At 42.4% G+C, this 27,609-nt stretch overlaps 1 protein-coding gene across 1 annotated transcript in view; it reads left to right on the forward strand.

Moving 5' to 3' along the window:
* The window catches only part of LOC115462129 (fibroblast growth factor 18-like), a 141,744-nt gene that overhangs the window by 108,019 nt on the left and 6,116 nt on the right, over positions 1-27,609 (forward strand). The window contains exons 3-4 of the mRNA XM_030192168.1: positions 4,476-4,653; positions 24,663-24,769. Of these exons, the coding sequence (XP_030048028.1) occupies positions 4,476-4,653; positions 24,663-24,769 (285 nt within the window). The remainder of the gene's footprint in view (positions 1-4,475; positions 4,654-24,662; positions 24,770-27,609) is intronic.

Below are 27,609 nucleotides of genomic sequence, written 5' to 3' on the forward strand. Positions count from 1 at the left end.
TAGAGCTAGTATTAGCTCCTAATTGCTGCAGGTACACGCACAGCTTATGTTGCACATGTGTGAGTACCACCCATGTGTATGCCCTCTCTTGCCAATATGCACTATGTAAGTTAAGATAGTATTACATAACAGCGCTTAGGTAGAATTTTGGCATTTATGCACATATGGATGGCCTGTATTCTTTGCTGATATTTCCTGTTTTTGAGATATTGCCCCAGAAGGTGCTTTATCTTTTTGAACCCTCACAATATTTTGCATGCTCTGTTCTGTCCTATTCTATTCTTTAAGGGCCCCTTTCACTCAGCACTACCTGTCGCTAAATAGGAAGTACCGCGGGGCTACCGCAGCAGCCCAGCAGTACTTCCACCCCTAGTGTGCTGTTATATTTGGCTGGGTTAGCGTGGGAGCCCCGAAATGGCTGCGCGGAAAGTGCTTTACTTGCTGCATGGCAATTTCCTGCACTGGTGCATATGTGGTAAACGGGGGCCTCAGTGCACATGAAAAACACGCGCCGACACCAGCGCAGGCCCCCTTTTGCTGCAGCTTGGTAAATGGGGCCTATATTTGTTAGTCATCTGATCCCCAATATTTAGGTTCTAAGCAACATGGAGAAAGTAAGACTGGTGCATACATAAGGAACCACAGAATTAAAACATCAAATACTAAAATAAAACTTAGTTATTAGTAGTATAATATTTAGCAAAATAGAAAGCTCTCATTGCCGGATGAAAGCTCAGACAAGAAGAAATTTGTCTCAGATATAAAGGGAATGCATTCCAAAGCTTAACTGCCTGGAATTGGAAGAAAGAGTCATAAAATTGTTTAAATCAAATATTACTACTACTACTTATCATTTCTATAGCGCTACAAGGCATACGCAGCGCTGTACACCATACACAAAAGACAGTCCCTGTTCAAAGAGCTTACAATCTAGATAAGATAGGTATTGCTGTTTTAAAACTTTTACTGTGGAAATTCAAGTAGATGATGATGCCAACTCAGGGGTTCTTTTACAAAGCAGCGGTAAGCCCAAGACGGGCTTACCATTTGCTAAAACAGAAGTACTGCTAGGCTACTGCAGCAGCCCGGCGGTAGTTCCCACCCCCAGTGTGTGCCATTTCCGGTGCTACAAAAATATTTTTATTTTTGTAGCACCGGTGTGTACCTGGTGGTAATCGGACAGTGCAGCGTGCTGCCCAGTTACCGCCGGGTTAGTGTGGGAGTCCTTCCCACCACCTCTATGGGTGGCAGTAAGTGCCCCTCCCCCAAAATGGGCGCACAGCAAGTGCTTCTCTTACCACATGGCCATTTCTTCAAAAAAGAAAGACCTGCCTTTACCTGCTGCGGTAAAAGGGGGCCTCAGTGTGCGTCAAAAGCACGCACCGACGCCAACGCAGGCCCCCTTTTGCTGCAGCTTCGTTAAAAGACCCCTCAGTGTCTTTTTAGATATAAATATACAAGCCACTTTAAAGAAAACCTGTGCCTGAATTAGCAACCAATGCAACCTCATCAATAATGGAGCAATTCTATTTATATGGCCTGCCCCACTCTTTCACTCAGTAGACAACTATATTGGTATCTTAGCATCATTCTTTTCCATCCTCTTTTTATTGATAATAAAGTTTCTTCTACCCCACCTCTGTTATTTGGAGTTCCGCATAGCTCTATTAGTGCCCATATATGTAATATCTTTTTAGCTCCATTGGCTTTACCGATCCAGGATTTAGGTCTGCCTGCACATTTTTATGCAGATGATTTTCAGCTAATTATTTTTAATGATCTGAGATAATGCATTCCAACAGTCAATAGGAAGAAAAATTGAACCAGATTAAGTATTGGTTGGATGAAAATAAATTGTTCTTGAATCTTTCTAAATGTGAAGCATTATGGATATCCCACTCAAGTACACCTGTGCTGTTCACTAAGATCCAACGCTGTCCGATTGCCCTAAAGAAATTGATTACCTCTCTTGGGGTGATTTGGGACTCACAGCTATCATTCTCTCCTTATATTTCAAAAACAGTTCATAGCACTTTTTTTTATCTTAGGAAAATCAGCTCTTTGAAGAGATTTTTGGATTTAAAAGCAACTAAATTTCATTAGTTATTAGCAGGAGCTGGTACGTCAAGCTCCATCTCTGGCCGTCTTCAAATCTAAGCTAAAAGCCCACCTTTTTGATGCTGCTTTTAACTCCTAACCCTTATTCACTTTGTTCAGAACCCTTATTTTATCATCCTCACTTTAATATTCCCTTATCTCTTGTTTGTCCTGTTTGTCTGTCCTAATTAGATTGTAAAGCTCTGTCGAGCAGGGACTGTTTCTTCATGTTCAAGTGTACAGCACTGCGTATGTCTAGTAGCGCTTTAGAAATGATAAGTAGTAGTAGTAGTAGTAGTTGTAGGATCCATTATTGCAGATCTCTCCTAGTAGGATGTCCACAGTATCAGATAAAATGCCTACAGTTAATTCAAAACATTGCTTTACAATAGTAAACCTTTTCAACATGTTACACCTTTTCTCCAACAACAGCATTGGCTTCCCCTTGTAGCACAATTAAAGTATAAGATCTTGATTTTGGCTCATCAGGCTTATTATACAGTTACCCTGGTTTATCTTCACTCTTTGCTCTTGCTGTATCACCAGTTTCCTGTGCATAAGAAAATCTGGCTTGATGCATCTCGGCATTTGACATTTAGCTGTGTCGTCCCAACACACTGGAACTCTTTTTCAATTGATCTTTGATTAGAGCCATCTTATCAGAAATTTAAGAAAGGATTGAAAACTTGGCTGTTTAGGCAATCTTTTAACTTATAGAGTATTCCAGTTCAGAGATTTGTAATTTTTGTACTTGTATATTCCTTTTGGCGGGGATAGTGCTGGGCAGACTTATACGGTCTGTGCCCTGAAGAGGACAGGTACAAATCAGGGTAGGGTATACACAAAAAGTAGCACATATGAGTTTATCTTGTTGGGCAGACTTGATGGACTGTGCAGGTCTTTTTCTGCCGTCATCATCTACTATGTATCCTGGTTTGATTTGAGTTTTGGAAATTTATTGTTGTGTAGTTCATTCCCCCTTCTTTTGTTCATAGTTTTGTCTAGTTGTGGTTTTGTGTTTCCATTAATTTTGCTCTTGTATTGTAAACCACATTGATATTCCTTATCTTATGTAGACTGGTTAACTGAGTGCTCTATGATCCCATGCCAGCATGGTCCATGTTTCATCATGCCACGTCTGGGCTGGTCCCAATATTATGCTTCAGTGTAATATTGTGACCAGCCCTGACGCAGCATGGTGAAACATGGGCCATGTTGGAATGGGTCCATAGAGCACTCAGTTAATCAGTCTACATAATTCTGAATTTGACACATGCCGAAAACACGCAGTAGAAAATATTTTCTACTGCGTGGCGCTTACCCGGTGGTAAACAGCAGTTGGTATGCGTTGCATGACTACCACCTGGGTAGTACATGAGCCTTACCGCTAAGTCAATGGGTGGTGGTAAGGTCTCAGGCCGAAAATGGATGTGCGCTGGTTTTTATTTTGTCGCACGTCCATTTTCCAGCCCCTTAAAAAAGGCCCTTTCCCAGGACGTGGTAAAAACTGGCCCGATGTGCGTCCAAAAGACGCACTCACACTGCCGCAGGCCACTTTTGCCGTGGCTTAGTAAAAGGGCCCCTGAATAATCTGGTCAATTGGACATGCTCTTGGTGCGTAAATGTTGGTGCTGTCTTTATAGAATTACCCCCTTAATATTTGAAACTCTATATTTCCAATGATCAAAACTTATCAGTGCAACTACTTGTGGTGAAAAGCTTTTCCGATGACATTGATTTATGGTCTGGATAAATGTGCTAAAGCAACCTTCTTTAGAGGAAAACTGAGCAAAACTGAAAATGTCTCTCTGCCTGATGACTGTGACATAAAGGAATTTGAACAGGAAGATGTATATAAATATTCAGAAGATTGAGATCATATTCCATATTTCCTGGTTTAGGAGTGAGATTCATTATTGCCATGCATGCACAAAACTGGAGACACTGTCCTAGAAGAATTTCCCTCCTGACCCCACCTTATTTTTGAGCCTGGGGGGTTGTGGGTTTGTAGATAGCAAGGGGATACATAAGAACCCATACCTAGCACTTTCCCATCCCAAGTGTATCTGCCACATTTAGGGCCCTGATTACTAAGGTGTGCTAGCATTTTTAGCGCGTGTTAAAAATTAGCGCACACTAATGCTAGAGACACTCATATATTCCTATGAGTGCCTCTAGCATTAGCGCGGGGTAAAAAGGCTAGCACGCCTTGGTAAACAGGGTTCTTAGAGTGTTAATATTGCTCAAGCTTAAATAATGTTTACTTGTTATTCCTTATTGGTCAATGTGAATATTTGCTTGACTTATCCACGTGTTATTACATAAACAGCAGGCTGTATCATTTTGTATGTTTTGGCTTTTTTTTTTCTCTTCTGCAGGAGTCCCACCAAGCAGTGGCAGACTTTCGAGTATATGTGGAAAATCACACCCGGAATCCAGATGAGTTGAGTCGGAAGCAGATTCGAATATACCAGCTTTATAGCCGGACCACCAGTAAGCATGTCCAGATCCTGGGCAAAAAGATTAATGCCAATGCAGAGGATGGCAACAAGTATGGTGAGAGGCTTTTATTATTATTATTATTATTATTATTATTATTATTGTATTCATATTATGTACCTGACTTATGCATGCAGTAGAACAGTTATAGGTCCAGTTCAGTGGCTTAGCAGCAGTGCTGTGTGTTGCAATGCATAGGATCCTTGGTTTGATTCCCTGTGCATGGCAACATTAAGTAGCTATGATAAAAGGTTCTGGAAGAAACCCTGGTTCGTACATCCCCGTCTGAGGATTGTTGTTGTACTGAGGACATTTCTGACTCTTCCCATCTTATTTTAGTCCATTTGCTATGGTAGCAGTCCTTGAAAAGGAGCCATCTGGGCCAATAGGTGTTACCATTACATAGTGACTAAGGCTCCCTTCTCTTATAGGCTGTGAATGGTTCCTATGCAGCAGGGGTGGCCAACCCAGTTGGGTTTTCAAGATTTGCACAATGAATATGAATGAAATCAATTTACATATACTGCTTCCAGTGCAGATTCATTATAAAAATCTTGAAAACTCAACTGGGTTGTGGCCCTCGAGGATTGTGGTTGACCACCCCTGCTCTACAGCATTCTTAGTTCTGGTAAACTCAAGAATTCTGCATAGCTGAGCTACATTTGAACCCAGGTCTCTGTATGTGCCAATGCTGCTACCAAGCCCTTGGGCTGGCCCAATTCTAAGAATTTTAAACATACCCACATTGGATAGGAGATGCCACTGCACTTGGTTCTTCTTTGTATTGTTACCATGGTCAGCATTTTTGAAACATACTACATTATCAATAAACCCTGACATAACAATCTCCTTGTATAAATACAATAAAACAAAACAATCAGTAAAATGTAACTATAAGTAAAAGCAAATGACCTGTTCAAATAAAAAGACTTTCATTAAAAAAAAAAAAACCTTTAAATTCTTCTTTAAGAATAAATAATCCTTGTGGGACTGAGCACCCAGTGTCACATTGTTCCAGGTCATAGGTCCCACACAGCTAAAAGCCCTCTCCCATTTCCACATCAATGCATGGTCTTCAACAAAGAGGAAAAAAGAAAGAAGCAGGGTAGGGGTGTCCTTCCACAGCAGTCAAGCAATCAACAAACAGGGTAGAAGGATGTTCCAAAGAAAGAACAGCCGTCAGATGTCTTCCAAAGAGTTTATTCTCCTTAATAAGTCATATGTGTTACTTGGACCCAACATGGTCGTGTTTCGGCTGTAAGCCTTCTTCAGGGGTCACAGCTCAGAATATGTAAGCATGGGGACTTGAAAAATGTTTGATTGGAGTCAAAGAAACATACTCCTCCACTGCTTGAGATAATGAGTGATGGGCGTGCAGACACTGCAAGTTGTTGCGCCCATCACGCATTATCTCAAGCAGTCGAGGAATATGTTTCTTTGAATACAATCAGGTGTTTTTTCAAGTTCCTGCGGTCACATATTCTGAGCTGTGACCCCTGAAGGCTTACAGCTGAAACATGGACCATGTCAGGTCCAAATGACACATGTGACTTATTAGGAGAACAAACCTTTTGGAAGACATCTGACGTCTGTTCTTTCTTTTAAATATCCTTCTAACTTGTTTGTTGATTGCTTCAACAAAGAGGGACCAGAAGTTTCACTTGAGAAGATTTAAAATCCTGGGAGTGGGGAACCATGCCAAACTAGTATGTTGCTGAAGTACCTGGAGTGGAGGAGTGGCCTAGTGGTTAGTGCAGTGGACTTTGATCCTGGGGAACTGAGTTCAATTCCCACTGCAGCTCCTTGTGACTCTGGGTAAGTCACTTAACCCTCCATTGCCCCTGGTACAAAATAAGTACCTGAATATATGTAAACCACCTTGAATGTAGTTGCAAAAACCTCAGAAAGGTGGTATTGCCCTTTTATGTTCATATCTTACTACTACTATTACTTGACATTTCTAAAGCTCTACTAGGGTTACGCAGCGCTGTACAATTTAACATAGAAGGACAGTCCCTGCTCAAAGAGCTTACAATCTAAAGGACACATGAACAGTCAGTCTGATAGGGGCAGTCAAATTGGGGCAGTCTAGATTTCCTGAAAGAGTTAGGTGCCGAACGCAGCATTGAAGAGGTGGGCTTTAAGCAAAGACTTGAAGATAGGCAGGGAGGGGGCTTGGCGTAAGGGCTCGGGAAGGTTGTTCCAAGCATAGGGTGAGGCGAGGCAGAATGAGCGGAGCCTGGAGTTGGCGGTGGTGGAGAAGGGTAATGAGAGGAGGGATTTGTCCTGTGAACGGAGGTTTCAGGCGGGAACGTAAGGGGAGATGAGGGTAGAGAGGTAGTAGGGGCAGCAGACTGAGTGCATTTGTAGGTAAGAAGGAAAAGCTTGAACTGTATGCGGTATCTGATTGGAAGCCAGTGAAGTGACCTGAGGAAAGGGGTGATATGAGTATATCGGTTCTGGCGGAATATAAGACGTGCAGCAGAGTTCTGAACAGATTGAAGGGGGGATAGGTGGCTAAGTGGGAGGCCGGTGAGGAGTAAGTTGCAGTAGTCAAGGCGAGAGGTAATGAGAGCGTGGACGAGAGTTCGGGTGGTGTGTTTAGAGAGGAAAGGGCGAATTTTGCTGATGTTAAAGAGGAAGAAGCGACAGGTCTTGGCTATCTGCTGGATATGTGCAGAGAAGGAGAGGGAGGAGTCAAAGATGACTCCGAGGTTGCGGGCAGATGAGACAGGGAGGATGAGGGTGTTATCAACTGAGATAGAAAGTGGAGGAAGAGGAGAAACTTTCACAAGTGGAGGAAGAGGAGAAGCTTTCACCTTTCACTAGGTGGTCTATTGGAGTTCTAGGACTTGGTGTAATATTTATAGTACTGCCTTTTTCATGGATAAGTTTGTTGCTCTTTGAGCCCTGGGAGTTAATGCTGTTATGGTTTCTGAGTGTATTTTTGTACAAGTTTGAGCATAGTGTTTTGCAATAGAGGGATTGTGTGTTGGCCTTACTGAGATTATATCAAAACATTAATATAATTTCAGTTATAATATCAGACGGGGTTTTAGAACATTTTGCAGGATCTGATGTGTGTTGAAGTGGTTGTCTAATAGCAGACTTTTGTCTGATCAGGTTTAAATTATAAGACACTGCCTCTCGATGGCGTTTTTAAATACAGTTGAATTGTTTGTGTATGTGGTTTAGTGTTAGTAAGTGCTTGAAATAATTGAGTTTAAAATATGTAACATGCCATGATACAGAAATCCATTTTTAGGTTCACATGAAGGCATTACTTGTCAATAAATGTTGCCAGCTCAGGCCTCAGTCCCTTCACCACTGTGCTAAAATTATATCCCAAATGCAGCAAGAGAAAAATCTCACTCCGTGGCCTTAAGTCTTACTTTTTGGAATGGGCTACCCTTGGCAGCTCTGCAATCTTGTCCGGCAACTTTCCTCCCTTCCCCCCCCCCCACAGCTAGCCCTGTTGCTTCCAGCTAAAAAAAAAAAAAAGAAAAAGAGAAGAGGAAGAAAAAGCAAAAGCAGTATAGGTGTGGAGCTGCTCTCTAGGCTACATAGCTGAGGGTTCTGCCTTTTCTGACATGGGCTTCCTGTTTTTAACAGAGTCATCATTTGTGTGACCTAGACAGCGGATCTGCACTTTTTATACCGCATTGGGCTAAGGAATCTGAACCACTGGTCTTGGGGGTGGGGGGGGGGGGGGGTGGCGCTATCCACAAAAGTTTGCCCAGGGCCCCATAGGTGGTTAAAGTGGCCTTGTAGCTATGTATGCTTGTGCGATGCCTAAAACCAAAGTTAAAAGCAATAAGAAACCCGATGGGGAAACAAGATGAGACAGAGCAGAGGATAACATCCAGATGATTCAGGACAGACATAAGGCTGTATTAAGTTATCTGGATAAGTTATCCTGATAGCAGACTGAACACTGCCACTATCCAGCTAAGTGCTGGTGCTGACCATCTTATCTGAATGTTCAGTGTCAGCCACTATTGAGATAGTGGTGCTGAATATCTGGAAACTTTTTCACCGCTGTAGCTAGTGTTTTAAAAATCGCTGATTGCAATGGTTGAGTATTGACTTGCACATACTTCATGCCTCCCACTCTCCCCCATGCCACTCAGATTCCACTTTTCCCAATAGTGGGATCTCCATTTTCAAAGTGACACAGGTGTGAACTTCAGTTATTCCTGCCCAGCTGGGTCCTATTTAGTTGTTTGCATTATTACAAAATAATGGCAGCCTTAGGGTTGGTTAGTGCCTTTTTAAAGACACAGCATAGTGGGGTTGAAGCAATTAAGAATCACTGCTGCCTCATTTTAACTACAGGGGTTGAGGTGAGAAGGAATAAGAGATGGATGGTCTGAAGGGATTCAGTATTTAAATGGTAATATTGGGGGAGGGGAATAATTTCTTTTTATTTGGCTCATTATTTTTATTATAAATGAAATACATATCAAACTAAATATCAGTCTAAAAGAAATTATACAATGACAAATATCATATCATATCTAGCTGCCCAGATTTAGAACTCTATACCTGGAGAGATTAGGGACATTAAAGCTTATTCATTTTTTAGGAAATAATTGAAGGCATATTTGTTTTGTATACATTTATTAACGGAAGAAGTTAATCAATGTTTATTATTTGGTATGTAATTCCCAATGTTTTATTGGTTACATTATTTTGTGACTTGTTTAGAACTGTGATAGAAGTAGCAGCGGAATATAAGCTTATCCTATATAATAATTTGTACCTCCAACGTTCTCTGGCTGGCTGGCTGGCTGTCTGGGTTCATAACATCTCCTGATGTCAGGAAGCCTCCAGCGTTCCCTTCTCTCTCACTGTCCCGCCCTCACGTAATGACATAATGACGTCAGAGGAGGGTGGAACAGTGAGAGGGAAGGGAATGCTGGAGGCGAGCTGAAGTCAGGATGTTACGAACGGAACGGAAGCCAGCCAGCCAGAGAACATTCAGGTACAAATCGCTGGACATGGAGGGGAGGAGAGAGTCGTGGAACATCGAGGAGAGGGGAGGGGAGGGCAGGGCAGAGGAGAATCGATGGACATGATTGGGATGGGAGGAGAGGAGAGAATCGCGGGACACGGATGGGAGGACAGTGAAGAGGAGAATCGCTGGACATGGAGGGCATGGGATGGGATGGGAGGGGAGGGAAGAATCGCTGGACATGGAGGGGAGGGCAGGGGGAGAGTGAAAAAAATGCTTACACGAGAGCCTTCCTAGGGCCCGTTTCATTGTTGATGAAACGGGCTTGGTTCCACTAGTTTTGTAATATAAAATGAAAAACTGAAACAAAATGGAAACTTTTTACACACACACACACACACACACACACACACACACACACACCTAGCTACACTGGCTCCCACTTAAAGAATACATCACGTTCAAAACATGTACCTAGTTCACAAAATCATCCACGGAGACGCCCCAGCCTACATGTCAGACCTGATAGACCTACCACCCAGGAATGCCAAAAAATCATCCCGAACATTCCTCAATCTTCACCTCCCTAACTGCAAAGGTCTAAAATACAAGTCAACGCATGCTTCAACCTTTTCCTACCTGAGCACAGAATTCTGGAACGCGCTGCCGCGCAACCTAAAAACGCTCTATGAACTAACTAACTTCCGCAAACTACTGAAGACCCATCTCTTCAACAAGGCATACTCCAAAGACCAACAAATATGAACTCCAACACATCTATGCAGGAATGGCTTACAAACTAGCTTATCAATCTACTAGTTTGACTCATCATTATTATGTTCGTGTGCTAAACTACCATTATGTTTTATCATTATCACACTACCCAAGATCCTTTTATAATACTAATTGTATATCTTCTTATATGCTTCCACTATTCACGATGTATTGTAAGCCACATTGAGCCTGCAAAGAGGTGGGAAAACGTGGGATACAAATGCAATAAATAAATAAATAAATAAATAATAAGATCTCTTTTAGGAACATATGCTTTCTACCTGGCATTTCCTTTGAAAGTTCTAATACTTTATGTTGTCCCAGTATAAGTATTATCAATAATTGTTTCTCCACATGAAATTACTGGACTACACAGTTTCCTTCTTGATATTTCAAGATGTCTTCATGTATTATGCTAGTTCAGTTAGATATCCCCTGTTTTATACTACATGCAATGGAATTACACTTTAAAATTCAGTGATCAACTTATATTTATTTATTTATTTATTTATTAATTATTAGGATTATTTACCGCCTTTTTGATGGAATTCACTCAAGGCGGTTGTACAGTAAGAATAGATCAAACATGAGCAATAGGCAATTACAGCAGTAAAATATTCAAAAACAAGTATGGCATGGTATACTACTTACAATGTCAACACAATATGTAATAGAACATTATAATTGATAGTGAAGGGTAAAGCAAAGATGTAACATATAGATAGATAAGAAAGTAGGAAGAGTTAAAATGTAGGGTGCTACATTGGAGAAACAAGTCAGATGATAAAGAAGAGATTTAATTTATATAGACACCATATGAAAAATGCTAGTACCAACCAGGTTGTTGCCTCTGTGGGGCAACACTTTACAAAACCAGAACACTGTACCAGCGATTTCATGGTAAGGATCCTGAAAGGGAACTTTAAAACAATACAGGAACGTAAGACCTTTGAAGTCAGAATGATTAAATATTTGGACACCCATCAGACAGGACTTAACAAAGATCTGGGTTTTCTAGCCCATTATAAACCATAAAATTGTGCTGCTTTGTCACCGTCTTATCTCCATGCATATCTCCCTGCCCCTCATCCACCCGACTCTCCCTGTCTCTCACCTAACCCACCCTCATCCTGTTAGACTGTCACTGAAATGCTTTGATGTTTCATTTATATATACTGTCATCTACCAACATTTGCTTATTTCTGATCTGCCAAAGAAGGGCTACCTTCAAAAGCTAATCAAAAAATGTATTAAGTTATGTCCAATAAAAAAGGTATCATCTTATTTTCTTTTCTATGTTTTATTTTGTTTTATTTCTATTGATTACCTTTAAAAGTGGACTAACACGGCTACCACATCTCTCTACTCAAGATGTCAGGTATGTATCCACTTGTGTTAGGGACCCAGAGAAGCTCGGTTTTACTTGGGTTCAGGCAAAGTTTGTTGTGTTTAGCCCATTCTTGAATTGATGTTAGACAGGTAATAAGTTTATTCAAGGCTGTAGGCAAGTCAGGTTCAATGGGTATGAGTAGCTGCACATCATCAGCATAGATGTAGAACTGAGTGTCCATTGACCGAATCAGCTCAGCTAGTGGTTTGAGGTAGATATTGAACAGAATAGGTAGCAGTATCGATCCTTGTGGTACCCTGCAGGTCAGTGTCCATGGTGGTGATGAGTTGCTGCCAAACATTATGGATTGTTGCCTGTCTGATAGATAGGATCTGAACCAAGCAAGTACTAAACTGAACTGCAATGATTTTGCTGCGTACTTTGCCAACAAAATTAAAAGTCTCCACCAGGATTTACAGGCAATCCCACACAGTCCCCAACCAGTCAACCAGGGGTACACAAACTCGCCTCCTCCTGACAGAGACATATGGAACACTTTTAACCCAATAACAGAGAAGAGCCTTGACAAAATCCTAAGAGACCTTCAACCAACTACCTGCTCCCTCGATCCCTGCCCATCAAAGATAGTGCATCAGGCAAGTATGGGCCTTATAGAAGGCGCCACAAAACTTGTGAACACCTCTCTTTCTAATGGGCAGCTACCAACAGCATTAAAAAGGGCAGTGGTCCGCCCTCTGCTGAAGAAAAACAACCTTGACCAGGACAAACTTGAAAGTTACAGGCCAGTATCCAACATCCCGTTTCTAAGGAAACTCATAGAATAAACAGTCTGTGTTCAACTTAATGAATGGCTAGAAAAGAGTAACTGGCTAGATCCATGTCAATCTGGATTCAGACCTGGTTATGGAACAGAAACGATCCTTGTATCCCTGCTAGATGATCTTCACAGAAACCGAGACAAGGGATTCGCCTTGATGTTAGTACTGCTTGACTTCTCAGCAGTTTTTGACACTGTGGATCATGATATCATGCTAGCACGACTGACAGAAACAGGTATCAATATATGCTGAATGTGAATCATGTGTATCTAGTCTAGTCTGCTCACTGTTCAGCAGCAGCTAAGAAAGCAAATACAATGTTAGGACTTAGGAAAAGAATGGGAAACATAAATGAGGACATTATAATGCCTTTGTATCACTCCATCATGCAACCGCACCTCAAATACTGTGTGCAATTCTGGTCACCACATCTTAAAAAAGATATAGCAGAAAAAGGTACAGAGAAGGGCGACGAAAATGATAAAGGAGATGGGACAACTTTCCTATGAAAAAAGACTAAAGTGGCTAGGGCTCTTCAGCTTGGAGACAACTGAGGGGAGATATGATAGAGGCCTATAAAACACTGAGTGAAGTGGAACAGGTAGACATGAATTACTTGTTTACTTTTTCCAAAAATACTAGGACTAGGGGGCACACAATGAAGCTACTAAGTAGTAGATTTAAAACAAACAGGAGAAAATATTTCTTCACTCAACATGTAATTAAACTCTGGAATTCATTGCCAGAAAATGTGGCAAAAGCAGTTAGCTTAGCAGGGTTTTAAAAAGGTTGGATAATTTCCTAAAAGAAAAGTCTATAACAGATGTGATCCTCAAGTGCTATTTTTCCTCTCTCTCCTCTTTTCTTTGCTGCATCTTGTCTCTGCTCTATCCCTATGATATGCTTCACTATTTATTTATTACATTTATACCCCATGCTTTCCTACACATGGCAGGCTCAATGCGGCTTACATAGTAACAATATAAATAATTACAAAGTCATAAGAAGAATATACAGTTTGTGGTAAATGCAAAACTAATGGGGTTAACGGAAAGTAAGTTAAATATAGGAGGAATTGGGTTCAGAAGGAAAAGAGCGTTGGGGGTAGGCATAGAAAGATGGAAAGGAATGGATATGGGGTAGCAGAAAGGATAATGGGGAACATGGTCAGAATATAACTATTGTTAATAAGAATCGTATGGGCAAGTTTTGGTTAGGTTGGATCGTTAGGATAGGCTATCTTGAAGAGATGAGTCTTCAGTGCTTTTCTGAAGGGCAGAAGGCCGTTAATGGTACGGATTGATCTTGGTAGAGCATTCCAAAGCTGGCTACCTAAAAAGGAAAAATTGGATGCGTGGAAGGATTGTACTTAATACCATTGCAGTTGGGGAGGTGTAGATTGAGGTAAGTATGGGAAGACATCAAACTGTTCCTGGTTGGGAGGTCAATAAGGTGATTCATGTAGGTGGGGACTTCTCCGTGTAATATCCTGTAAATCATTGTGTGGACTTTAAAGTTAATTCTTTCTCTAATGGGGAGCCAGTGAAGTTTCTCTCGAAGAGGTGTTGCGCTGCCGTGTTTTGGGAAGTCTGGAGCTTTTTCAATATTTGGAACTTACAACCTAGAAAAACACTATTGCAGTAATCTATGTGTGTATGAACCATGGATTGTACTAGGTTCCGGAAGGTGTCTAATGGAAGATATGATTTCACTCTTTTCAAAATTCACATTATATTAAACATCCTCTTGTTGATGACTTTAGCATGGTTTTCAAAAGATAAATGACTATCAATCGTGACTCCAAGGATTTTCAAGTTGTCTGATATGGGAAGTTTGCTCATCCTCCTCATGATGTTTCCCCACACTCTGGTTTCAAACAGATGGAGTTTTAAGGTTGTTTTTTTTTTTCTTGAGAAGATGGTCTCTTGAATTTGAAGCAGTTTATTCCACAAAAAAGGACAATGTTCAAGTGGACGAGTTGGGTAACTAAGCAGTTACTTGGCTAGAATTTTCTGGTTGAAAACTTTCCCTCATAGTAGCTACAAGTACTCATGGACTTTTGTACCACACATAATTTTAGTGAGATAAAGAAACCATCCTATGGACAGAGGGCTGAGCAAAAGCTATATAATTGAATTTTAAATTGTTTGTGCTCTGTTATGTATCAATTCTACCATCCTCAAAGTGGGTGCAACATGTGTAGGCATCCCTTCGCAGGCTGTTTTCAAATGGAAACAAATCTTGTTGCTTCCCTCTGACAGTTGCCTACTAGGTCCCAAGGTACACAAGTGACTGTGAATTTGCAACGATGTAGGTTACCAAAATGTTCCCCCAAAGAAGATGAAAGTAGAATGTAGGCATGACAATTGTACTTAGCTTGCTTAATGAAGGGGACAATAACAATTGTGTGAGATTTGAGCCAGTAAGAACCTATAATCAGGTCAAGGCAGAGATAGTGTGAGGAGCCAGATCACAGAAGCATTTGAAGATAGGGACCTTGGACATAGAAATAACTCTTTTCTGAGCAACACCAGTAGTTTATGAGCAAAGAAGAAGTTGGTGAAAAGATCCTCACAAACCAAATAATTGGAGAGGTGGGGGGGAAGAAGCAAGAGCACCAAAGAAATCAGGTGATATGATCAAGAATTTCAAAAGCAGCTGAGAAAGTCAAAATAAAAAAATGGAAGATGAGCAACAGATTAAGGACCTATGCAGGTGCAGAAGAACATCTTTTTGCTTGGATGGCCAAAGAAACCAAGCTCTGCCCCTGCCTTCTTATCTTCCTGGTGCTAATTCTGTGTGAGACAAAAGTTTGGTAGAGAAATTACTCCTGTGGCCAACCCCATCCACTGCCCATGGGAAGGATTCAGTGGAATGCAAAAGTTTGATATCAGTGAAAAGAAGAAATTCAAGGTTTCTAGGTCTAGAGCATCTTTCAAAAGGATACAGACAAAATAGAGAAGACAAAAAGGATAGAAGTTAGAAACAGTCTGGCTGATATTCAGTGCTGGCTGCATAAATAGCGCTATGCCTGCTAAGTGATAATATTCGGCATGAGAAAACTGGTTATCTCCGCTGAATATTAGCATTTAGCACATATCAAATAACCAGCAATATCTCATGACTATAGCCAGCTATCCGTGAATATTCATATGCTGGATGGCTACGTTTAGTGGCCAAATTGGATCACCTAAATAGCAGTCCTATCTTTGGCCGCTATAAACTTAACTGGCCAGTGCTGAATATCAAGTTAACTAGTTAAGTTTGAGTGCCCCCCCCCCCCTCCCCAGATATCCAATGCCAGTCACTGGAAACGATCCAGCATTGAATATCCAGGTTCAGCGGCAGCAGATGCGCTACCGATTCTCCGTGCCGCAAATGAGAGAAAGGTTCATTCAATTTCTATGGCTTCCTCTCATTTGCCACAAGGTTTGTAAAAGAAGCCCTAAGATTTTTTTCTTCCAGAAGGCAGACAGTGGCAAACATATCTTGAAGAAATAAAGAGAGAATGCTAGTGAGGATTAGAAACACCTTTTGTCACTACCCAACATATTCTTTCTGCTCTGGTGCATCTCTCTACCTCAGTATCCTCCTCATCCCCTACAATCCCCTCCGATGCCTTCGTTCAGTAGATCAGAACTTACCCTACCCCTCCTTCCACCCTTTGGAATGACCTCCCACATGACATTCAAACCCCACCTTTCATTGTCCTATTCAAGCAATCACTGAAAACCCACCTTTTCGCCAAAACATTTCCTTCACCTTCCACCTAATCACTCTGCTTCTCCTTTATCTCTTTTATTTCATTTCATTTGTAAACCACTTTGATGCCTATGTTAAGGCCATATTGTGGTGTATCACGTGCAATAAATAAATAGTATGAGGAATGTTGTCTAACTGAGAATATTGGGTTACAATTCATAGACATTCTCCTTAAGACCTGAAATATAAGGGGAAATAATCAGTTCTCTCTCCAGTTATTCAGCTGCTGTGTACAGGAGTGGCCTTGCAGATAGAAAGAGGAATGAGACAAGACTCAAAAGCGTCTTGGCAGCTTTTAGCCAGTGATATCATCTACTGAAGTGATAAAAGCATTTTAAAATTCTTCCTGTACAAATAGAGGAGAAAAACTAAATCTGAAATTCCGTGGAGTTCTGAGTCAGCCATGAGGAATGTGTAATATTTCTATAATGCATAAATGACAGATGTTACTAAGCGTGAAGTGATATAACATCTATGGATTCCTAAGGAACAGAAGGCAAGCTGTGAGTAATAGACAAGGTGAAGACATGTAAGTTAACCTGCTCAGGAATTCTTTGTTTCTACTATTGAAAAGTCAAAGAGACCCAAACCTTTTAGTCAGGTCATGACTGACTTTAGGGTAGGGTCACCCATGGGAGCTACAAGTGATCCATGAACCAGAAATGCTGCAAAGGTCCTCCACCGATCCAACTCATGCTCAGGATGTATAATTTGGAACACCATACAGCCTCCTGCCATCCAACCTGGTCTGCATAAAAACACAAATCAGAAGCCTCATTGCCTTAAACCACGAAAATCCATCCCTACTTATAAGAGGCACCATTGACACTCCCTTTCACTGGATGTGGTGCCATCAATGCACCCCTTCTTTATGGGGGACGAGAGGTGCCATCAAAACACCTCTCAGGGTGCCACCCATACCAAAGCCAGCATCGCATTATATGTAGAAAATGCTTTCACACCTCTGTGGCAAGGTACTATAGCAGTGATTCTCAAAGTTTTCAACTTGTGGCACAAGGTTGCAAAAATTATCAAGGCACCACCATCAGTGTTTTAAAGATATATATATTTATAATTTAACAAATGAGTATTAAGATTGTGTTTAAATTTCAATAATTAAAAATTTTAACACTGTGTTACCTTTATAGCTACAAATAACATGCATTCAAAAAACAACATTTTAAAGTGAACCCCCCCACCCACCCATTACCCTCATCTTTTTAAAAAAATAAATCAGTGGGAAATCTGTGCTTAGTGATGTTTTATCTAACCCATCTCCCTGCACCCACACTCCATCCACCTTTTTTCCAGCCCCCATCCCTGCATCCACACTTCATCTACCTTTTTTCAAGCCCCTCTCTGCACACACACACCATCCATATTCCCCCCCCCCCCCCCCTGCACACACACGGTACATCTTTGTTAAGCCCTCCTCCCTGCTTCCACATACCATCTATATTTTTCCAGCCCCTCTCCCTGCACCCACACCATCCACCTTTTTTTCCAGTCTCGCTGGTTGAAAAATGTGCTATAGAAAGGTAGTTTTACATCTAGGATCTCAATTCAAACATATCTTACTTGTGATCTCAGGTGCAGAAGATACTTTCACATCTGTGAAAGTATATAGACATAACAGAACTATCATATCTGTAAGGACCTAGGTGGTATCCTGATGGTATGTTGGAACCCTACTACTACTACTACTACTACTACTACTATTTAGCATTTCTATAGCGCTACAAGGCATACGCAGCGCTGTACAAACATAGAAGAAAGACAGTCCCTGCTCAAAGAGCTTACAATCTAATAGACAAAAAATAAATAAAGTAAGCAAATCAAATCAATTAATGTGAACGGGAAGGAAGAGAGGAGGGTAGGTGGAGGCGAGTGGTTACAAGTGGTTACGAGTCAAAAGAAATGTTAAAGAGGTGGGTTTTCAGTCTAGATTTAAAGGTGGCCAAGGATGGGGCAAGACGTAGGGGCTCAGGAAGTTTATTCCAGGCGTAGGGTGCAGCGAGATAGAAGGCGCGAAGTCTGGAGTTGGCAGTAGTGGAGAAGGGAACAGATAAGAAGGATTTATCCATGGAGCGGAGTGCACGGGAAGGGGTGTAGGGAAGGACGAGTGTGGAGAGATACTGGGGAGCAGCAGAGTGAATACATTTATAGGTTAGTAGAAGAAGTTTGAACAGGATGCGAAAACGGATAGGGAGCCAGTGAAGGGTCTTGAGGAGAGGGGTAGTATGAGTAAAGCGACCCTGGCGGAAGATGAGACGGGCAGCAGAGTTTTGAACCGACTGGAGAGGGGAGAGGTGACTAAGTGGGAGGCCAGCAAGAAGCAGATTGCAGTAGTCTAAACGAGAGGTGACAAGGGTGTGGATGAGGGTTTTGGTAGAGTGCTCGGAAAGAAAGGGGCGGATTTTACGGATGTTGTAAAGAAAGAAACGACAGGTCTTGGCGGTCTGCTGGATATGAGCAGAGAAGGAGAGAGAAGAGTCAAAGATGACCCCAAGGTTTCGAGCTGAGGAGACAGGGAGAATGAGAGAGCCATCAACAGAAATAGAAAACGGGGGGAGCGGGGAGGTGGGTTTGGGGGGGAAAATGAGAAGCTCGGTTTTGGTCATATTTAATTTCAGGTGGCGTTGAGACATCCAGGCAGCAATGTCAGACAACCCTCTGCTCAATGTGCAGCAGCAGCTAAAAAAGCAAATAGAATGTTAGGAATTAATAGGAAAGAAATGGAGATCAAAACTGAGAATATTATAATGCTTTTATATCATTCCATGGTGTGATTGCACCTTGAATGTTGTGTGCAATTTTGGTCACCCCATCTCAAAAAAAAGATATAGCAGAATTAGAAAAGACACAGAGAAGAATGATGAAAATGATAAAGGGGATGGGATGAATTCCCTATAAGGAAAGGTTAAAGAGACTAACAGGCTTATTTTCGAAAGAGAAAGGCGTCCATCTTTCGACACAAATTGGAAGATCAGCGCCCTTCTCACAGGGTCGCCCAAATCGGCATAATCGAAAGCCGATTTTGGGCATCCTCAACTGCTTTCCGTCGCAGGGACGACCAAAGTTTATGGGGGTGTGTTGGAAGCATAGTGAAGTTGGGGCTGGGGCGTGCTTCACACTTGGGCATCCTCAACCGATAATAGGAAAAAAGAAGGGCGTCCCTGACGAACACTTGGGCGACTTTACTTGGTCCTTTTTTTACGACCAAGCCACAAAAATGACCAGAAAACATCCCCTTACTCCCCCAGTGGTCACTAACCCCCTCCCACCCTAAAAAAATTTTTAATATTTTTTCCAGCGAAGGGCGACGAAAATGATAGTGGGGATGGGACGACTTTCCTATGAAGAGAGGCTGAGAAGGCTAGGGCTTTTCAGCTTGGAGAAGAGACGGCTGAGGGGAGATATGATAGAAGTGTATAAAATAATGAGTGGAATGGATCGGGTGGATGTGAAGCGACTGTTCACGCTATCCAAAAATACTAGGACTAGAGGGCATGAGTTGAAGCTACAGGGTGGTAATTGAAAACGAATCGGAGAAAATTTTTTCTTCGACCAACGTGTAATTAGACTCTGGAATTCGTTGCCGGAGAACGTGGTACGGGCGGTTAGCTTGACGGAGTTTAAAAAGGGGGTAGATAGATTCCTAAAGACAAGTCCATAGACCGCTATTAAATGGACTTGGAAAAATTCCGCATTTCTAGGTATAACTTGTCTGGAATGTTTTTACGTTTGGGGAGCGTGCCAGGTGCCCTTGACCTGGATTGGCCACTGTCGGTGACAGGATGCTGGGCTAGATGGACCTTTGGTCTTTCCCAGTATGGCACTACTTATGTACTTATGTACTTATGCCAGCCTCAAATATCATACCCAGCTCCATGACAGCAATATGTAGGTCCCTGGAGCAGGTGCCCCCCTTCCTCCCTAAGGGCTATGGTAGTGGTGTACAGTTGTGGGGAGTGGTTTTTTTTTTTGGGGGGGGGGGGGTTGTGGGGCTCAGCACACAAGGTAAGTGAGCTATGCACCTGGGAGTTTTTTCTGAAGTCCACTGCAGTGCCCCCTAGGGTGTCCGGTTGGTAACCTGGCATGTGAGGGGGACCAGTGCACTATGAATGCTGGCTCCTCCCATGACTAAATGGCTTGCATTTGGTCATTTCTGAGATGGGCGTCCTCGGTTTCCATTATTGCCGAAAACCGGGGACAACCATCTCTAAGGACGACAATCTCTAAGGTCGACCTAAATGTTGAGATTTGGGCGTTCCCAATTGTATTATCAAAACGAAAGATGGACGCCCATCTTGTTTTAATAATACGGGTTTCCCTGCCCCTTCGCAGGGACGTCCTGCGAGGACATCCTCAGGAAAACCTGGGCGCCCCATTCAGTTATGCCCCTCTAGGGCTCTTCAGTTTGGGAAAGAGACAGCTGAGGGGAGATATAAGTCTATGAAATATTGAGTGGAGTGGAAATGGTAGACATGAATCACTTAACTCTTTCCAAAAATGCAAGGACTAGGAGGCATACAATGAAGCTACTATGTAGTAAAATTTGAACAAATCAGAGAAAATATTTATTCACTCAAGGTGTAATTAAAATCTGGAATTCATTGCCATAGAATGTGGTAAAAGCAGTTAGCTTAGCAGGGTTTAAAAAAAGGTTTGGTTAATTTCCTAAAAGAAAAGTTCATAAGCCATGATTCAGAAGGGCTTGGAAAAATCAACTGCTTATTTGTAGGATAAGCAGCATAAAATCTGTTTTACTCTTTTAGGATTTTGCCGGGTATTTGTAACCTGGTTTGGCCACCTTGATGGACCTTCGGTCTGTCCCAGTATGGCAATGCTTATGTTCAATGTTAAGATAAGCTCATGCAAAAAGGAAAATCTCACATCTATACTCTCAGGAGCAATAGTCTTTCAATAATTTTGTTTCATCTTTCCTAAAGGCTGAAGATGGATGGACATGTTCTGTAGGACAAACTGAGGCAGTAATGGGGCAATTCCATAAAATAGGAACTAATATTTATGTGCTAGTTACGCTGTAAGGGGCTCTTTTACTAAGGCGCAGCTAAAGGTGGCCTGCGCTGGTGTAGGAACGTGTTTTGGACAAGCGCAGGTAATTTTTTCAGTGCACCTGGAAAAAAGGCATTTTTTAATGTGGCTGAAAATGGATGTGCGGCAAAATTAAAACCAGCACATATCCATTTTCAGCCTGAGACCTTACCGACACCCATTGACTTAGCAGTAAGGTCTCACACGCTAACTGGGCGGTAAGCAGCCAGCACGCATAAACTGCTGTATACCGTCAGTTAAGCACCACGTGTTTTGGACATGTGTCAAAAATGGAATTACCACATGGGGCACGTGGTAGCTGGGCGGTACTTCCAATTTGGCATGGATTAGACGTGCGTAGGTGCCTATGCACCTAAGTAAAAGGGACCCTAAATGTTTAGTATACCAGCTTAAATGCAAGTATGTGTGCACGTGCCAGATACGCCCCTCTACACTGTTCTGAATATATTCACATATGTGCGATAGTGCATATTTTCCAGGTGAGTGTGTACATGGGTGGCACGTGGGCAGGGCACATGTTTTTATAGAACACTATAAGTTACACAAGTATCACCGGCATGTTTGATGCACACATTGTGCCAGCCCTTTGGCTGGTGCAAGTTCTCGTGCCTTAGCTCCTACTTGCGTACATACCCACCAGGGGCGTAGCCAGCCTTCCGTGGGGAGGGGTCCAGAGCCCGGGGGGAGGGGGCACATTTTAGCCCTCCCCCCGGCACCGCCCCCCCCACCGCCAACATTGCCGCCCCCCCTCCCGCCGCGAACCCGCCGCCGCTGCAGCCTACATTTACTTTTGCTGGCGGGGGATCCCACTCCCCGCCAGCCGACGTCTTCTTCTCAGTCGCTTCCTGCTCTTCAATTTGTTTGCTGACGTCCTGCACGTTGTACGTGCAGGACGTCAGCAAACAAATTGAAGAGCAGGAAGGACTGAGAAGACGTCGGCTGGCGGGGAGTGGAATCCTCCGCCAGCAAAAGTAAAGGTAGGCGGCGGCGGGGGCGGGTTCGCCGGGAGGGGGGTCCTGGGGTGAATCTGCGGGGGCCCCGGCCCCCTCAGGCCCCACGTAGCTACGCCACTGATACCCACATGCTAGCATTCTCTAAAGGAAAGTAATCACCTACTTTCCTGCATAGAATCTGTGTCTATCAGCTACCCTCTGGGTGCCTATATTTATATAGATGTGCTGTTATAGAATTACTCCCTAAATGGTGGTTTGTCAGAGTTCTACTTAAATTGTAAATCACCTCAATGGTAGTACTGATTGGCGATATATCAAGACTGAAATCAACCTGGAAAACTTGGATGTATGCAATGGCATCAGCTTATGTGTACAGGTGTTAACAAGTCAGGTCATTTCAGCATCACTACAGCATATGTGCCTTTAGTTACTGAATTCTATGTTTAATATTGTCTGCGTGTAAGTGTATAAGTGCTGAAGGAACTTGAGGCGAGGGTAGGAAAATTTAGATTTAGATGATGTGGAGGGGCATTTTCAAAAGGGACGTCCATGTTTTGATATGGATGTCCTCGCAAAACGTCCCGATCTAGGGGCGGGGAAACCTGTATTTTCGAAACAAGATGGACGTCCATCTTTCGTTTTGATAATAAGGTCGGGGACGCCCAAATCCTGAAATTTGGTCATCCTTGGACATGGTCGTCCCTAGACTTGGTCGTTTCTGATTTTCGGCAATAATGGAAACCAAGGATGTCCATCTCAGAAACAACCAAATGCAAGCCATTTGGTCGTGGGAAGAGCCAGCATTTGTACTGCACTGGTCCCCCTGACATGCCAGGACACCAATCTGGCACCCAAGGGGGCACTGCAGTGGACTTCATAAATTGTTCCCAGGTACATAGCTCCCTTACCTTGTATGCTGAGCCCTCCAAAACCCACTACCCACAATTGTACACCACTACCATAGCCCTTACAGGTGAAGGGGGGCACCTAGATGTGGGTACAGTGGGTTTCTGGTGGGTTTTGGAGGGCTCGCTGTTTCCTCCACAAACTTAACAGGTGGGGGGGTGGGCTGGGTCCGCCTGCCTGAAATGCACTGCACCCACTAAAACTGCTCCAGGGACCTGCATACTGCTGTGATGGACCTGAGTATGATATCTGAGGCTGGCACAACATATTTTTAAAGATGTTTTTTGAGGGTGAGAGGGGGTTAGTGACCACTGGGCGAGTAAGCGGAGGTCATCCCGATTTTCTCCGGTGGTCATCTGGTCATTTCGGGCACCTTTTTGTGCCTTGGTCGTAAGAAAAACAGGACCAGGTAAAGTTGTCCAAGTGTTCATCAGGGACTTCCTTGTTCTTTTGATTATGGGTCAAGGACGTCCAAGTGTTAGGCACGCCCAAGTCCCGCCTTCGCTATGCCTCCGATACTCCCCCTTGAACTTTGGCCGTCCCTGCGACGGAAAGCAGTTGGGGACGTCCAAAATCGGCTTTCGATTATACCGATTTGGACGACGCTGTGAGAAGGACGCCCATCTTCCGATTTATGTCGAAAGATTGGCGTCCTTCTCTTTTGAAAATGAACCCAATAGTCAAGGTTGATCTTGTTTTACTTGTTCCAAATGTACAAAGACTAGGGGACTCTTGAGGTAGTTACATGGAAATATATTTAAAACAAATAGGAAGAAATAGTTTTTCACTCAACGAATAATCATGCCCTGGAACTCTTTTCCAGAGGATGTAGTAATGGCGGTTAGTATATCTGGGTTTAAACAAGGTTGGACAAATTCCTGGAGGAAAAGTCCATAGTCTGCTATTGAGACAGATATGGGGAAGCAACTGCTTGCCCCGGGATTGGTAGCATGGAATATTGCTCTTAATTGGGCTTCTGCCAGGTACTTGTGACCTGGCTTGGCCACTGTTTGAAAACAGGATACTGGGCTAGATGGACCATTGGTCTGACCCAGTATGTCTACTCTTATGTTCTTATGACTAAACACACTCTCTCTCTCTCTCTCTCTCTCTCTCTCTCTCTCTCTCTCTCTCTCTTTCTTCCTTCCATCCTGCTCAGGCTGAACTGTTTTAGTGCTGTGCTAGCCTATGGAGTCCTTTATCTGCATGGGCTATGCAGTGTTCCTGGATCAGGAATCTAGATGTGGGTTTGGATTGGGCTAACTCTCTACAGACTCAGATGGGGAGATCCACTGCCCATCCCTAGGATAAGGAGCAGGGGATGCTGTCAGGTACCTGTGATATGGATTAGCCACTGCTGGAAACTGCTGGATACTGGTGGGCTTGATGGACTTCTATTCTGACCCAGTAGGGTAATTTTCATGTTTGTATGATACAGAGTAGTAAATCTCTGTCTTTTCTGTTCCCAGCTCTCCTGGTGGTAGAAACAGATACATTTGGAAGTCATGTCCGAATAAAGGGCAAAGAAACTGGATACTACATATGTATGAATAAGAATGGCAAGGTCCTGGGAAAGGTATGTATTGGGAATCCCTATAATTCTGCCCAGGCTGCTCTTATTGCAGAGACAACTGGGATCTTGAGTAAAGAGTACATTGTAAATATAAATTATCATCAGTATAATCATTAATTAAATAACTGTTTTCATCATTTCTTAGTGAAAGATTTGAAGACATTTCTTTTCTATGGACTTTTCCCATTTCTTGTGTTGGTGGACTACACCTCTGGGACCAGCCTATGCATTCCTAGGTTTATTGGCAGTCTGTATGATTTTATACCCTTATATGATTTAGATTACTTTTTATTTGTTTTAGTTTTTAGTTATTTTCTGAACCTTATTATTGTAAATGTTTCAGTTGGCTTATTCAAAGAGATGGTATATCATGCAGTGGATCCCATGATAGACCATTGTGTTGGCAGATCCAGAAACTACAAATAAGATTTATTATGGTCTGGGTCTTGAGGGATGGGGGAAGAATTATCAAGCACAGCTGATTCAAGAGTATAGAGAACCATAGACGAACCTACAGTCTTGCACCCTCTCTCACCTTCAAATTATTTTTCAGGTCTCGAGGCCTTTTGATAAATAACTGTGATCACCCTACAACAATTCCATAACAAACACATAATTGGACATCAAGCTTTTAAATATTAAACTTTGTTTTGCAGGTAACAATAGGGGCTGATGGTTCTTTGAGTTTGTGTATCTTTTAGGGCTTACTGTTTTGCTTTAACTGCTGCTGTGTTGTGCTCCCTCCTAGAAGCTGCTGCCCTAGGTGATCATTAGTTTTGCCTAATGGTTGGGCCAGGTCTCCCAGGTTTTGATCCAGGCACTTAATTCAAAAACAGTATGCTTGCTTAAAAATATGCTGATCGCTATTAAGAAAAACAAAAAGGAAGTCCTATACTCCATAAAGGAACAACAGCAAACAGAGGGTGGAGTAAAGGTGCATGAACTGATGTGCAATTCAACAAACAACCTTTATTGAAAAGACCCGACACAGTCACCGTGTTTCGGCTCTACAGCCTGCATCAGGAGTCAATAAACACTCAGGCTGATGTTAAAATGAAAACAACTTCAAGATGGGAAGTGAATCAAAACAACCACCAGAGCCTGCACACAGCAAATATTTGCTCCAAACTTGTGGATCGTTACACGATAAGATCACATTGCATATTTCTATCAAATTCCACGATTAATACTGGCTGTGTGCTAGCTCCGGTTCACATGTCTTTACTCCACCCTCTCTATGCTGCGGTCAATGTTCAAAGACATTTACCTGAATCACTGACTGGGGCTATCTGCTGATTTTCAGTGGCACTCTCCAGGGGCTGAGCCTGGGCAGAGCATCAGAGGAGTAATCTGGATAGCAGTGATATCCAGTCAGCCGTCTGGATAACACGTGACAGAAAAGGCCATAAGGCATCTGGATAGCTGATCAAGATAACAGGCTGAATATTATTGTTGTCCACATAACTTCAGTGCTGATCGCTCTATCTGGATATTCAGTACTGGCCACTATCTGGATATCGGCACTGATTATCCCAATTTGTTTTTAATGCTGCTGCAGCTGGCAGTTAAAAAAAATACACAGACCACGGTGGCTTAGTATTGGGCCAGTGGTTTGGGGGGGGGGGGGCGGGGGGAGGTGAATCAGTGTGCAAAGAGTTCATCTGTTAAATCAGACAGGCAGCAACACAAAACTCAAAAATGCCAAACTAAAAGGGCAAATAGGAAAAAAAGGACTAAAGTTATTAGGAAAACTGCACCTTCATATGGTTATACATTATTAAAATGAAACAAGAATGTGGTTGTCTAGAAAGAGCATGACAGAAGTCTAATAATTAAGATATTAAGCAGTCCTGGAAATCTTTTATGGCACAATATAAAATTTATTTGACTAAGGCAAAAAGATCTTACTATGCTACCATTATAGAATCTTCCCCTTTGACTTTGAAGATACTTTTTTTTTTCAGAAAGTCAACTAATTAATTTGACCCTCTAAACCAAGTGATGCTGCTGTAGCTATACAGACGGATGATCAATATCTTGCAGACTTTCTTTTAGAAGAGATGCAATCTCTCACTGTAATGAATAGGGTATCATCATCTTCCCTTTTGAATATACACATTTTTGTAGATCGGTTCTGGTCATCTTTTGATTTAATAGCAATGTGATGAAATCACGTCATTAAGTTTGTAAACTTTCTCATAGACATAGGGGCTCACTATTGAAACAGAAAATTTTCAAAAAGTGGCACAAAGTGGCATTTGGACATTTGGTGTCATCGTCGATAACACACTGAAACCTTCTGCTCAGTGTGCTGCTGCGGCTAAGAAAGCGAATAGAATGTTGGATATTATCAGGAAAGGTATGGAAAACAGGTGTGAGGATGTTATAATGCCGTTGTATCGCTCCATGGTGCGACCGCACCTTGAGTATTGTGTTCAATTCTGGTCGCCGCATCTCAAGAAAGATATAGTAGAATTGGAAAAGGTGCAGCGAAGGGCGACTAAAATGATAGCGGGGATGGGACGACTTCCCTATGAAGAAAGACTAAGGAGGCTAGGGCTATACAGCTTGGAGAAGAGACGGCTGAGGGGAGACATGATAGAGGTATATAAAATAATGAGTGGAGTGGAACAGGTGGATGTGAAGCGTCTGTTCACGCTTTCCAAAAATACTAGGACTAGGGGGCATGCGATGAAACTACAGTGTAGTAAATTAAAACAAATCTGAGAAAATGTTTCTTCACCCAACGCATAATTAAACTCTGTAATTCGTTGCTGGAGAACGTGGTGAAGGCGGTTAGCTTGGCAGAGTTTAAAAAGGGGTTAGACGGTTTCCTAAAGGAC

The sequence above is a fragment of the Microcaecilia unicolor genome, chromosome 2 (assembly GCF_901765095.1).
Source record: "Microcaecilia unicolor chromosome 2, aMicUni1.1, whole genome shotgun sequence".
NCBI lineage: Eukaryota > Metazoa > Chordata > Amphibia > Gymnophiona > Siphonopidae > Microcaecilia > Microcaecilia unicolor.